Source organism: Mauremys reevesii, linkage group 8, assembly GCF_016161935.1.
Source record: "Mauremys reevesii isolate NIE-2019 linkage group 8, ASM1616193v1, whole genome shotgun sequence".
NCBI lineage: Eukaryota > Metazoa > Chordata > Testudines > Geoemydidae > Mauremys > Mauremys reevesii.
Window position 1 is genome coordinate 9,795,960 of NC_052630.1, and position 13,990 is coordinate 9,809,949.

The 13,990-nt window shown below is 39.8% G+C and overlaps 1 protein-coding gene across 2 annotated transcripts in view; it reads right to left on the minus strand.

Moving 5' to 3' along the window:
* Positions 1-13,990, minus strand: part of SPOCK1 (SPARC (osteonectin), cwcv and kazal like domains proteoglycan 1) — a 474,634-nt gene that overhangs the window by 142,553 nt on the left and 318,091 nt on the right. For both annotated transcript variants that reach the window (XM_039486677.1, XM_039486676.1), the window contains one exon: positions 7,658-7,790. In XM_039486677.1, coding sequence (XP_039342611.1) covers positions 7,658-7,790 — 133 coding nt within the window. The remainder of the gene's footprint in view (positions 1-7,657; positions 7,791-13,990) is intronic.

Below are 13,990 nucleotides of genomic sequence, written 5' to 3' on the forward strand. Positions count from 1 at the left end.
AATTGAAGATCACCCTTATTTTCATTTGCTGATTAGTTAAGTACAGTCATTGTCATGTTCAGGTAATTGCTTTATTAACTAGCTTAATTAAACTTCCTGTAAAACTGACAGCTATGCAGTTATATTTTTAATGTGTTGCTGACAAAAATGTTAACTAATTACATAACACTCTTTATAGGGCTTAGGTACCTCACTAGCTTAATTCATTAGTATTTGCAAAGAGCTTTTAGAACCCCGAATGGAAGATACTGCAAAAGTGCCAAGAATTGTCAGAGTATAAAATGGACCTTGGAGAAGTTTGTATGTAGAAAACAGCAGCTTCTCTTTATAAAAGAAAACTTTATTGTGAGGGAGAAATACTGCATATTATAACGCCTCTGCAACCCCAAGTAATAGCTGCATTCTGTCTTTACTGAACATTATCTTTCTGATTTCTTTTTTACAATGAGTTGAAAGGATATGGGGAAGCTGATATTATGATAAGATTCCGAGCTCAAGCACTGCAAGCATGTGTGTGGGGATTCAGGTGGAGGTAGGTACTGGGCCCTGCTGCCTCTTGTGTTTGAATTTAACCTTCTGGCACCTAACACATCATAGGGTGTGACCCAAGACACCTCAGCATGCATAGCTTGAGACTGTGCAGAATGCAAACACAAAAGAGGCCATAAGAGGGGAGGGCATTACATGTGGCAGCCCAAACACTGAGGCACCTGGACCCACCAAAGAATTACTAGATGCAGTGGAAACAACACTTCCAAATTCATTTTCTGAATAGAGCTATGTCCACCTTCCTGGACCTCAGCAGTGGTTGTGGGGAGACGCAGTATGAGCCGCCAACCTTTGGGGCAAATGTTCAAAAGAGCTCAGGGAAATATTTGCAAAGGCTCAACACCCTCAACCAGGGACAGATTTTCAAAACAACTGAGCTCCTATTTAAGAACCTAAACGAGGTCCAGATCTGTGAAAGTGCTCAGCACCCAGAAGCTCCCGTTGTGGCATGACCACATTTTCACAAGAGCTCCGCAACCCACGTGCCGAGCTCTTGAGAAAATCTGCCCCCGTTGGTGTTGATCCAGCCTTAGTGATCTTTCCACTCTTTTCATGGAGACTCTTGGCTCTCCAGTAAGCCAGGAATTCCCTTTTACCCTCATTGTCCATAGTAGCCTCAGTTTCAGTTAACATTAGTTATTCATGTAATCAGAGATGTTGGTATATATGTAAATACTTAACATATAAAGTGCCAGAAGATGGCGCTCAAGAATATGCAGCCTAGCCCCTGGGTTTTGTAGGCCCAATAAAACTTCTTATTATGTTTCCTTGGATCAGCTCTTTACAACTATCCCTCAGTGTGGATATGTACAGTCAATTCCACGAATCACCAGCACTGTCATTAACTTAAGCAAAATATTTTCTTTCCAATGGGGGTTATTCAGTTTGATTCCTATATGAAGTAGTAGCTATTGGTACAGCACTTTGAAGAGTGTAAAAGGGCTAGCAAAGTTCTAAGTACGATCATGTAATACAAGACAATATGGTGATAATGCTTTCAATTATTTTGTCATCCAGTTTGTAAGAATGGAAGATTTTATTACCCTTTCAAGAATGACTAACAACGGTTAATAATAGCATACATTAAAAAAACCACATTTTTAAGTGAACGTATTGGAAGTCAGTGCCCGAAAGCTTCTTGACACTTTTACAAAGTAAGGACAACTCCACCAACCGTACCCCCCTATGAGCTCTCTGAAATACTTAAGTCCAAGGTCACTATCCATCAAACCAATTACTGTTGTCCTATTTCTGCCTTAGACATCCCAAACCTTGAAGGTATGCCAGCATAGCTGTGCAGAAACTCAAGGAAAGTCTCCATAAAAGGAGGTTCATGCCTGAGCAATTGTTGGATGGAAAATTAATGTCAGGATATTATTTTCTGAGCAGTCATGCTCTAACTGGGGAAGAGCAAATTGGTGACATCACTCCTACTCCTCATGCAAATATGGGAGGGGATGCTGCAGCTTTTCTTGAACATCATTTCCTTTTAATTCATTACTCTCCCCCCACCCCAGTTCAGAGTCAAAGTACCTACAAGCCCCCGTGCAAACATCACTGAACAGAGTCTTTACTGATAGCCTCATTCCGTGGTGAAGTGCTTTGATGTAGCTGTCTCAAGGCACAGTGGATAAATAGCCCTATGCACAAAAATTGTGTCCTTTCCCAGAGAATCCACTGTATTCTGAAGGGGAAGACTGACAAACTCAACCAGGATAGACTCCAACACTGACAAATATAGGTCAACTACAAACTATATAACTTCTCTAAATTGCTTTTTGTGCATGGTTATCGGAATAGATGACCGATTTACATATTCATTTTAAATGACTTTGTCCCCAAAGTAGTTGCTGCCCTCTGTCTTTTAGATATGAACTTGAAAGCAACTCTCTCATTTGCCGAATCTCCTCCTACAGGACGTTGTACTTCTGCAAACTAGTTTGTGAAGGGGAGGACCGCATGTGTGCCCATTAGATGCATGCACATGCACAAATACAAAACAAAATGCTACCTGTCCACCTTACATGAAGGGGCATTTATTTGCATGGTCCACACTAGATTATCCACACTACCTGTAGTAATATTCACCAATAATACTGCACTGGAAAGGGAAGAACCAAAGAAGAGCACTGTGGTTTTAGAAACTACATGGTCAGAAGGGTTATCGGAGAAAGGAGAGAAAACACTGCCCTGAAGCCCCCCGGAGAGTTCTAGGAAAGTAGCTCCAACCGTCTTCTTAATTCATCAGAGATGTAAAAAAACCCTGATAGTTACTTACAATAAACATTTTATTTGTTAGAACATTTAAACTTGACCTTTAGTTTTGTAGCAGTCATTTGAAACGATTAAGATTATGCTGAAAATAAAATAATCTGTAATGGCGAAGAGCTGAAATAAAGGCCAAACCTATAAAAGCACCTGATTCTGACATGCGACAAGTGCATTACAGTAAAATGATTATGCATTAGACTTGTCAACTTTAATTTTTTCCTTAGAGTTGAGCCCTAATGTACAATTTGCTAATATGCAAGAGCTATTTAAGAAAGCAAATGTGGGAGCTGATTTGAGTGGCGCTATATGATTCTACAGAAGCTTCTGTTTGATGGCAGATGCTAAATCCTGCCAATTGCTACTCACAGAAAACACTTGTCTTCCTATGCTGTGAAATTCTTCTCTCTTCAGTGATGTTCTGCAATTGCTAGCCTCAAGATATCAAGGGCCTAAAAAGTCTGATATTTGAATGGCTTTTTGCCACAGAAGTCGTGCCATCAGAAAGACAATGCCATGAATTAGCTCCTGCATTCTAGCCTCAACAGCAGAATTTGTGTGGCAACTGTGGCTATTTTAGGAAGCAGATGCCAACGTGAGGCTCCCAATGGAGTACACCTCTACCTTGATATAATGCTGTCCGTGGGAGCCAAAAAATCTTACCACGTTATAGGTGAAACCGCGTTATATCGAACTTGCTTTGATCCGCCAGAGTGTGCAGCGCCCCCCCTCCAGAGCACTGCTTTACTGCATTATATCCAAATTCATGTTATATCGGGTGGAGTTATATCGAGGTAGTAGTGTATCACTAAAACCTTTTAACTTGCCATAGTTGCTACACAGAGAAAGTGGGAGGTAAAGAGGCCTATAGCCAATTGATTTCAAAATGAAATCACTCAATCTCTGTGGACTGAGTGCAGGATAATCTCCAAACTATGCGTAACCAAGAGGAATTAAAAATTGAAATGACTTCACTCATTGCTTATTTAATTTATGCTCCTTAAAATACGTACCCTAAGAACTGGATACTTTAGAAAGCCAGAAAAAATATATACAAATTTCTCTGCTAGGTATCAAAAAAGAAAAAATATAAGGAATCTGGGAAAACTAATGGGAATGCATTCCAGCTATCCAACAAACTGCCAGGGGAGATTAGGCAAGTCTTTAGAAAATGCTGCAAAACTTCTCTCTTTGAAAAGGCCTTTCTACCATAAAAATGGTACTCTCAGTCTCTTTCCCACCCAATAAAAAAACCCCAAACCTGAAACAAAACAAAGAGAAAAAAGCCAAAAGTACATTAATGTTTTTTTAAAAATCAAAACCAAACACCCTACTCCAGAGAGTTCAGACACTGTAAAGGAAGATGTGCCAGAGACTCCATGAAGTCCATTAAGGACTTCACTAGTGCTAGTGATTTTACATGGAAGATGCTCAGATACTACAGTGATGGGCAACAGTATAAAACCCTAAGACAGAGCCTACTCTGTGAAACAAGATTCTGCAATTCAGACCCTTCAAACTAAGGTGTGGGAACACTAAAGAAAACATCCATCTAACTCACTGATGGTCCTAGTGGCTCTTTATTAACGGCCTGATTTTCAGAGGTGCTGAGCACCCACACATTCTATTAAAGGTAATGAGAGAGTTGACCGTGGTCAGTGCTTTTGAAAAATCGAGCCATAATTCCAAGATCCATTGTGCTTTAGAGAGAGGTTCTGTGAGTACAATATGAAAGGAGGGATCACCAAGGGGTTCTCTCTAGAACTGCAATGGCTCCCAGTCTCTCTTTAGATTTTAAAGCCAGCAGAGACCACTATGATAATCTAGTTTGAACTTCTGCATTCCACAGATCAGAGAACATCACCCACTAATTCCTGCATCAAACTCATAATTCCTGTTTGAGCTATATTTTTAGAAAGACAGCCTTGATTGGAAGAATTCTTTTTGGAGGCTCTGGGCAAATGATCTTTGATCTCTTCCTTAACAGTAGAGCTGGTTGGGTATTTTCTATGGATTTTTTTAAAACAGAAAATGTAGTTTCAGCAAAACAAATTTTCTATGGGAAAATTATGATTTTGCAGAATTTTTTTTATTTTCTTTTGGGAAAATCTATATAAAACGTTTCCTTTTGAGTCAAATGGAAACATTTTGTTTGGTTTGGTTCAATGTTGATCTGATTTTGTTTGAGCTGCAGCTGTGCCTTGCGGAAGCTGACATGGGGCATACAAGTCCTCTCTGGACTATATCTCCCATGATGTGCCAGGGTCTCTGCTCTGGGTGAATTACTGAGGTACATCATGGGCAATATAGTCTGGCCAGGGAACTCAGCCCATAGAGAACAATGAGGACATGAGGCATCAGAACTACATCTCCCATGAGGCATGGCAGCAGATATGGGGCACAAAGATTAATGTTGAACTATTTCAACATTTCCAGATCAATGTTTTTCATCTCTTTCTGTACCAAGAAACATGTCACCATTTTACAGGATGGAAATTCCTATTTTCAACCAGATCTAAAGTAAACTTGCCAAAAGGTAGCTCTTGCTAAAAAGGCAACTGAGCAGAGCTTTTATGGGGACACTTTTTGTGAAGGTAGGAAGCCACAGTGCTCTACTGTAATGGTATGCACGGTATTGCAAGAGGTATTACGGCTATATAATCTTACAACATACTGCAAAGAGCTATTGCAGAAAATTGCTACTACAACAGATCTGTTACTTGTTTAATAAAGGTCAAGCACGGAAGCATTTGGCTGCTGGGGCTGACATGGCTGTTCAGGGATTACTGATCATTACATGGTGCCAGGAGAGGCTTCAATCCAAAGGAGATCTAAAGAAAAGCAACTACAAATGTGCAACAAGAGAAAAAGATAAGACTTCTATGCTACACTACAATGAAAGCAATCAAAACCTACTGTTCCCCAGCAAATGGTAGGTAATATTGACAATAATTGGAAAACTTTTAAGCAGAGATTCATGCTACACTGCACAGTTGTTGGTGCATTTGAAAAGCCTGACAAAAATGTAGCTGCATATCTTACAACTCCAGGGACTTGAGCAATTTATATATAAATAGATGATAGATAAAGATGAGCCAAGGTTGCTTATTCACAAGTCTGATGCGTATCACTCATAACAGAAGGAGACTAGTGAGAGGTATGTCTTCCAGAGAAGAACATTCAACAATTGGAGTCATTTAATACCTTCATTACAACCCTTAGGCTCACAGCTGAGTCGCAAAACTTTGATGAATTTATAACATCAGTGATTTTGGATAAAAAAATATTTGGCGTTAACAATAAAAAAATAATCAGAGGGGGTCAGCTAAGAGATTCAGTCCTTAGACTGAGTGATGCAGTTACGCTGAGCCAGTGAAATAATATGACTGAATATACAATGAAAACCACTTACTAGGGACTTGCCAATTTGTTCTATCTGATCATGTTCCAAAGGGCTAAGAGGAGAGGAGGGGGGAAAGATAAACATCAAAGTAACAAGAAAACCTGTTTTGGGAGGCAGGGAGCTGGGGTGGAGGGGAAAGGAGAAATCAGGGAATCATGTACGGTTATCTGGGGACAAAGACTCATAACTGGGACAGGGCAGGACGCAGTAGAAATGTATTTCGGTCATTTGACTGCAATTTCAAAACCAGCTCAAGGTTTGCCCGAGGCCAAACGATGATGATGAGAAAATACTGTATTGGTTGTCATTCATGATGCACAAACTTAAGGAGGATAATAGATATTAGACCGTCATTAAACGTGACATGTTCAGTAGACAGTTCATAGCATTCATTCTTTACTAGTACATGGATGCGGGTCAAGACAGAAAGGAAAGTTTCTGCTATTTTTTTCTGTTGGCTACAGGGATCTTTTTGCTCAAGTAAAACAGGAGTTTAAATGGATGAGCCACAGCCAAGTGCTAATGTCTGATCTATCTGTATTTAAGGATGGAGTATTTTACCTGCAGAGGCAGCAAGAGCACAAGAATTAGTATTACTGGCCCAAACTACCATGCCTTGCTCTCCTCCAGAATTTTCTGCTATTGATCATTTTATTTTCCTACATCTTTCAGGCCATCTTGAAACTTTTAAAGGTAGTTTAACTGGCTGTCAAGCCTTATTTTGGCTGTTAGAGAAGAATCTATCCCTAAAGACGTTAGAGGCATTCCCGAGACATAATTCCCCATGCCAGGAGCATGATGTATAAATATAGAGCGCTGCATTGTACAAACATGGAAGGCTTAATACCAACAGCATGCGATTTGGACTGCTGAATTAAACATGGTTGTGGAGCTGGTTTCTTTTATTGAATCAAGCCCTAAGGCAATTATATTGTCAATATAACACTGGGCCAATATATACCTGCTGGGTTCTGGGGGTACTTTTTTCTCAGCTGTTCTATGCTATTTATGGAACAGAGGAATGTTAAAACTATGACTTAAGTGAACTGTAATATGTTATCCCCGCAACAGGAAATCCATCTCAGAATGACATTGCTGTTCTGAGGACAAAGCTGGCAGTGAGAACTATACCAAGGGTTTCGTTATCTAACCATGCAATGAATGAAAGGATCTAGTGCAGCGGGGAAAGAGCAAATATAAGGTAATATAGACTCTGAGGTTCCAGAAATGAGTATTTTCAATTACACATTGGTGTTTCCCCAAATAATTATAAAATAAATCATCAGCATTTTTTTTTTAAGATACAGAAATATGCGGCCTTAGCACTAGTTTCTACAAACTGTTGCAATACGATTTGTTTGCTACAACTAGAACCTCTCCACATTACAACCTGGGCAGCCCTTGTAGACAGAGTTTCTGACTATAAAGTGAATTTACCTTGGAAGTGTAAGTATGTCCATCAGAGCCACAGACAGGGCTGGCATGCATCACTGGACATGGCTTGCACTTGACTAAATTGGCTGGTCCAATCCAATGTTTCGGGGCCAGATTTCCTTTCTTTTGCCAAAGGCTGCAAAACAAAAAATACCAGTCTTGGGATATGAGTGTGAAAAACAAGAGCACAAGAACTTCTCTTAGTCAATCAAATCATATATTAAGTCAGTCAGTGGCAGCATTGATTTTAAGTGTTTTAGCTTTCCAGAAAATGTTAAACTATGAGAAACTTCTTAAATACAATTGTTAAGATGGAGTTCAGGATGAGAGTGTTTAACAATAACTTATAGGCAAAAATCCCTAAAGAAATGTTGCAGTTTACATTAAAGATTTGAAAGTATGGACATGAAATTAAGATCACTCAACCAATTTTTGCTCTGCACATGTAGTGACATCAGCTTCCATCTTCCCTTCTTTGTTCCCTTCACATCAGCTTTGCAATGTATATTATTTTTGGATCAAGAACATTCCTAAAGAATTTGGAACAATCTAGAGAGATTGTACCACTGTCATCCTTCCTTTCCTTTATATAATTTTATAAACTTTCTATACAAGTACCTTTCTCAAAACCATAGGAGACTCAGTTACAGCATTTCAAAACTGGGTACGAAATCTGTGGATTTTAACATCAGTCTCAAAAAGATAAATTGAACACCCAATAAATGCAATTAATTACTAAAAAAGTAGATCAATAGCTTTACTTTCCTATTATAATGAAATATCTTGCGTATTGTAACAATTTACATTACCAGTAAGTAGTGTAGACTGTATGTGGCACCCAAAAAAGAAATACCATTTTTCAGCAGTGCTGAAAGTCAGGGTCCTGGCCTCAGGGCATGTTCTGTCAATCAGAATAGCATAATGGTTCTGTCTTGTATCTGATTGGTTGTAAGTGATGTCACTCAGTCTTCTGTTGGAATGGCATTCTTTGTAAAACGGAGGCAGGACTCCATCTTGGTGTGTAGCTTGAATTTAGCTCTTAAAAATAATCGATTTTTTTTCTAATTCACTTTCAGCTTTCAGGGCCTGATTTTTAGAAACCAGAGACCCAGTTCTCTACCTATCTTTACATGCTACCTCCCACATGTGGGAATCCCCCCAAAATGGCATTCCTTGTGCACGTGGCTAGACAGATGGCTATTCATCATGTGGGAGTGCAAATGCCTGATTAATGTGTGTGTATACTGTAAAGGTGCATTCAAAAGTCAGCTTACTAGTGTGGATGCAAAATCAGGTGTGAAACTTTGGACTCATGTTATGAAAATCCAGCATGCGACTCCACTCCATTCATTACAACACAACAAATGAATCAGCAGCAACTCAAGTATTCTTCTTTCATCATTAAAAATGTTTGTTTGGAGAAGGCTCTCTAGAATGCCTCTCATAATCCCCTACTATCCTTGAAGAGCCCACATCACCATAACACTGTGTATTTCCAAGCCTGACCAGTATTTTCATGCATTATATTAAATCTATTGAAAACACATTGTTATGATGCTATTATCATTAGCATACAGCAGTAAGTTAATAATATGCTTTTTTTCATTAACCACAAGCCATGTTCACCATACAGATAAGTTCTTCTCTTTCAGGCATCAAAATATTTACTAGCAAAAGACATTGACTTCATTGCAAACACGAAGAAAAATAACCATCATCCGACTGTGTGGTCCTTACAGCATAATATAAAATATATCATTGAGCAGTTTAGCTACAAATGCATTTCAAAGTACCACTGAATGACTTTATCACACTTCTAGAAAAATATATATGGATAAATTTTTAAAGCAATTTCACTACAGATTGCAATTTGCTACACCATACAAACTCTGATGTAATGTTACATTCAGCTGTTAACATAATAAAAATTCTATTCTTTCATTTCAGCTCAAGTTTTCTTCTATTCTAACCTTTGTCACAGTGATAAATCGTGCTATTAGGAAGTAAGTAGGGTCACCAGATGTCCTGATTTTATAGGGACAGTCCCGATTTTTGGGTCTTTTTCTTATATAGGCTCCTATTGCCCTCCACCCCTGTCCCGATTTTTCACATTTGCTGTCTGATCACCCTAGAAGTAAGTGTCCACAGAAAGAACCCCATCACCATGTCATAAAACTACAAAAATAGGAGTCCGTGATCAAAGTCAGCATTCCCCTGTAATCTTGAAGAAGCCCTCAATATATAAGGCAACTTTCATCTCTTGATGAGTGCATTCAATTTTACATGCCAGAGTTACTATTACTAACGAGCTAAATCCTCTGATGCAAGCACCCAGAGATTACTGAGCTTTAGGTTCTGAAGCCCTACATCCAAATCTGACTGGCCATGGATCCAAATCTGTGTGGCTGGGGAAGAAAAATCCAGCTGCAGACAAGATGGCCCAAATCTCATGAGAAAATCTAGCACGCTTTTGGACCCATTAGAGGCTACTGTCACTTTTGTAGGAAGCAGTAGATAGTGCAGTGGCAGCAGCTACAGGGCTGGGATAGAAGCAAGAGCAGAGTACGTTGCCTAGGACAGCACTCTTTAAGCCCCTTGGAAGGGGGAGAAAATTTGGGAGAGTGATAGAAGGTGCAGAGTGACAGAGCAGGGAGGAAGGGAAAACGTTTTCTGTGGAGGAAGCTGTACACTGCAGCCCCAGCACAGACACACAAGAAGTTAGACACAGCAGCAGGAGGAATTCCATTCTCCAGCTTTCTCCAGATAACACCCTGATCCACAGAAAAGTTGGAGGGTCTGAGGAGAAAGAGAGCTAAGGATGCAAGAAAGGACTTTCTTCCTGACCTTCTGCCAGCAGGGAGCTGCCTACTGAAGCCTCTGCATGGGCACCCGCAGCAGGAAGAGTTTTACTGTACCCTGCAGGGACTAGACAGGGCCCTCCATGTGGTATCACAGTGATCTCCAATCTAGACAGCCACAGCAAGCAGTGGTCAGATTTATAAAGTGAAAACAGGATGGATTCAATGGAGCATCTCAACTTTAAAAATCAACCTGTCCCTTTCCTCCACGTTGATACCGATTACCAGTTGAACTAGGGTCCCTTCCACCCCATTTACATATTGTCTTTCAATCAGTTGGCACAATTAAAATCCTGGCTTTCCTGCACCATGGTATGTACGTGTGCTGCACTCTTTGATGTATCCCCTCTGTTTGGAATGGTGAGTGACACTGAAAACGATGCGGTAAATTTAACTAAGAGAAGAATAAATATCAAGATGTCAAGGGCATCCACTGTACACATACACAGTACCATCTGGGTAACATTCAGTTGTTCTTCACACAAGGCTCTGTTTGGTGTTTGCATGGTGTGGGACCCATTCATATGAATGCATATCCAGAGCCTCTTATCTCATGACTCATCCGGCTGTCACAGCAGCAGGGATCTGTATGGCGTGTACGCTTGGACTCACGGCTCTGGGAACACAAATCTAGTGCCTTGTTTGGCAATGTCCAGCTGACCTTTGTGTGTGGACGTGTCCTGTGTATTCTGCACCCTTAAATAGTCTCCACGTCATTGATGTGAGAAGCCATGTGCAGAGCAGTAATGGAAATGAACAACCCATGCACTCTGCTCTCCTTTGAGCAGCTTCCGCGCTATCTGCCAGTCTTCAGGCTGAACTAGTTCTGATTCAGGCTGAGTGACTGCGTCTCATTCCTTGCCATGCTGCATTCTTCGACTCTGCTCTTTTCCACCTTCTCTCTGGCTGCAATTAATTCACACACGTTTGATCCTACTCCTCCCTTTATCCCATTAATGTGTCTAGAGCTTCTTAGAAATCACATTGGAATCAAGGCTGGATGAGTATAATACACTCTGCTTGGAGTCGCACCATCAGCTAGTGCAGAATGTGTCAGCTCTGCTTACTTAGTGACCACTCCCACTTGTGTTGGGCAGCTGGGAATAGCTTCTGATTCTCTTTCAGGTGCTATCCAAGGTTTTGATTGTAAACTTTGAAGCTCTAACGCACTTAGGACCAGTCTGCTTTAGAGACCACCTCTCTCCTGTGTTGTGCTAGCCAAGGTCACCTGAGGTGCTTGAGCTGCCAAACTCCAGGTTTAGAGAGGATTTTTTGGTGAGGGGTACTTGACTTTGGAATTCCCATTAACTCTAGTCCATCAAAGCCCAAGTTTGTTTGACCTTTAGGGCACACTGAAAAGCCCATCTATTTATCCAAGCTCTTCCAGTGCACATATATGTACATTTACAGGGGGATGTTGGACTGAATAGGTGGGAGTGGATCAGAGGGAAGAATCTCATCATGGCTGAGTTGTGCGTGATGGTACACAATGATCCCAATTGTATATGTCTGGATTTTGTAGATGTTGGGGATTGTGCTTAAGGCAATGGATAGATACATTTAAAATAATTCTAACTTAAGAAACTTGAATAAATACCCTTTCTTATCGTAGCTGCCTGTGGGAGTCTTATACTGTTTCTTATGAGATATGACTCCAAAACCAAAAGTGATCTTGGGTTGGTCTTTGGAAAGGCAAATCCATGATGACAATGGTTTTGCAAAAGCTAAAACTAAAGTACATCTGGTCCAAGCTCATTTCTATACATTATAGGTAGCTGCCATTTGTTTTAGTCCCATTTACCTAAGACTACCCCACAAATTCTGTCCTGGTCTAAGAAATCACAGAATCTACTAGTGACCAAACTACAAATCCTGTTTTGTTTAAATAAATAATAAAAAAGACTAAACAATCTATAAATGGAATTGCTGATACAAAGGGTAACATTGGGCCCCTCTAATGTACAGTATCTAAACGGATGACAAGAAAGACTAGTAATCAGTCCCATCTAGAGAGGAAGGATGGTTTTCAGGTAATACTATCTTCCTACTCACTTAAAGTTACAGATTTAGGCTGAGATTTTCAAAGGTGCCTAAGAGAGTAGGCATCCAGCTCCCCTGGAAAATCTTAGCCTTAAAACTTAAAGACAGGCCAAGGGCCAGATTTTAAAAAGTATTTAGATGCCTAAGTACCTTTACATATCTGGTAACAAATCCTTAAGATTCACCTCAATTCTTAGTGAGGTAAATGAAGCCAGGAAGAGTTTTGACAGGAGGAGAACCTCAGAATTTGGCCCACCATGCATAAACTAGGTTTGTCTTATGTTGTTGTGGTTTTTTTTTAATTTTTATATTGATTACTTCATCCCTGAATAGCCAAGCTGAAGAAACAATCTTTACGGTCTGTTAGGGATTTCTGACTAAAATCAATGTGTACAGTACTTTCAACTTTAATTTCTCACCAAGCAGCTATTTGAGTGAAAGTATATTTTTAGTTTACCATTTGTAATCCAAGATTACATGAATTGAAAGTAGTTAAGATTAGTATATAACTTATTAGTCGTGTACAAATTAATATTCAATCAAATTCGTGATTTGGTAAAATGATGCTGGCCATTAGCCTTTTCTATACAAAAGTAAGCAGCATTTATTGTGCTCTATTTGCCTCTAACGTATCATGAATATTTTACTTTCTGGAGCTGTTTCCATTACAAAGATGTGTGTCTTTTCAGTATGACAGGAAAGCGTGTTCATTTACCTTTATCTATGTGTCCTGCACAGTTCTGGGAGCATACAAACTCAGAGTCAAAATATGATCTGTCAGAATACAGAACCTGAGAGAAAAAGATTTTCTTCCCTTATGCCCGTCTATTTGGGGATGTTATCTCATATATGACATTCATATTATCTCCGGGGGGTTAAAAAGGCTACTTTTTGAACACCCACAGAAAGCTTCCTGTCGTATTTGCCACATTTCTCACTGAACAGTCGAATTAATGACTATTATGGGAATAAATTGAATGCATGAACTACAACTGAATATTAACACATTCTGAATTTGTTATTTATGAATTCTGATGCTACTCACTACATTATTTTTCAAAATCCAGTTCTACCATTACGTCGTCATTCAGGCCCAAATCCTGCAAACATTTACAAAGAAAGGATTAACTTTATGACATGAGCAGTGCAGATGGGACTACTTATGGTAGTAATGTTGAATAGCTGCAGAAGTGTTTGCAGGATCGGGGCCTTAGGGTCCATTCTAGCAAAGCCCTTTACCACATGCTTAATTTCAAGCATGCGAGTTAGTCCCACTGACATCAGTGACGTTTCAAGCAAAGCACTTCAGCATGTCTGTGGATAATTTCAATGGACTATTCAGATACTTGAAGTTAAGCACGTGCTTAAATGCTTTCCTTGACTGGGGCCTGACAAACCTGATGATCCTGAGGCACTGACTCCTGGGTATTAAAGATCT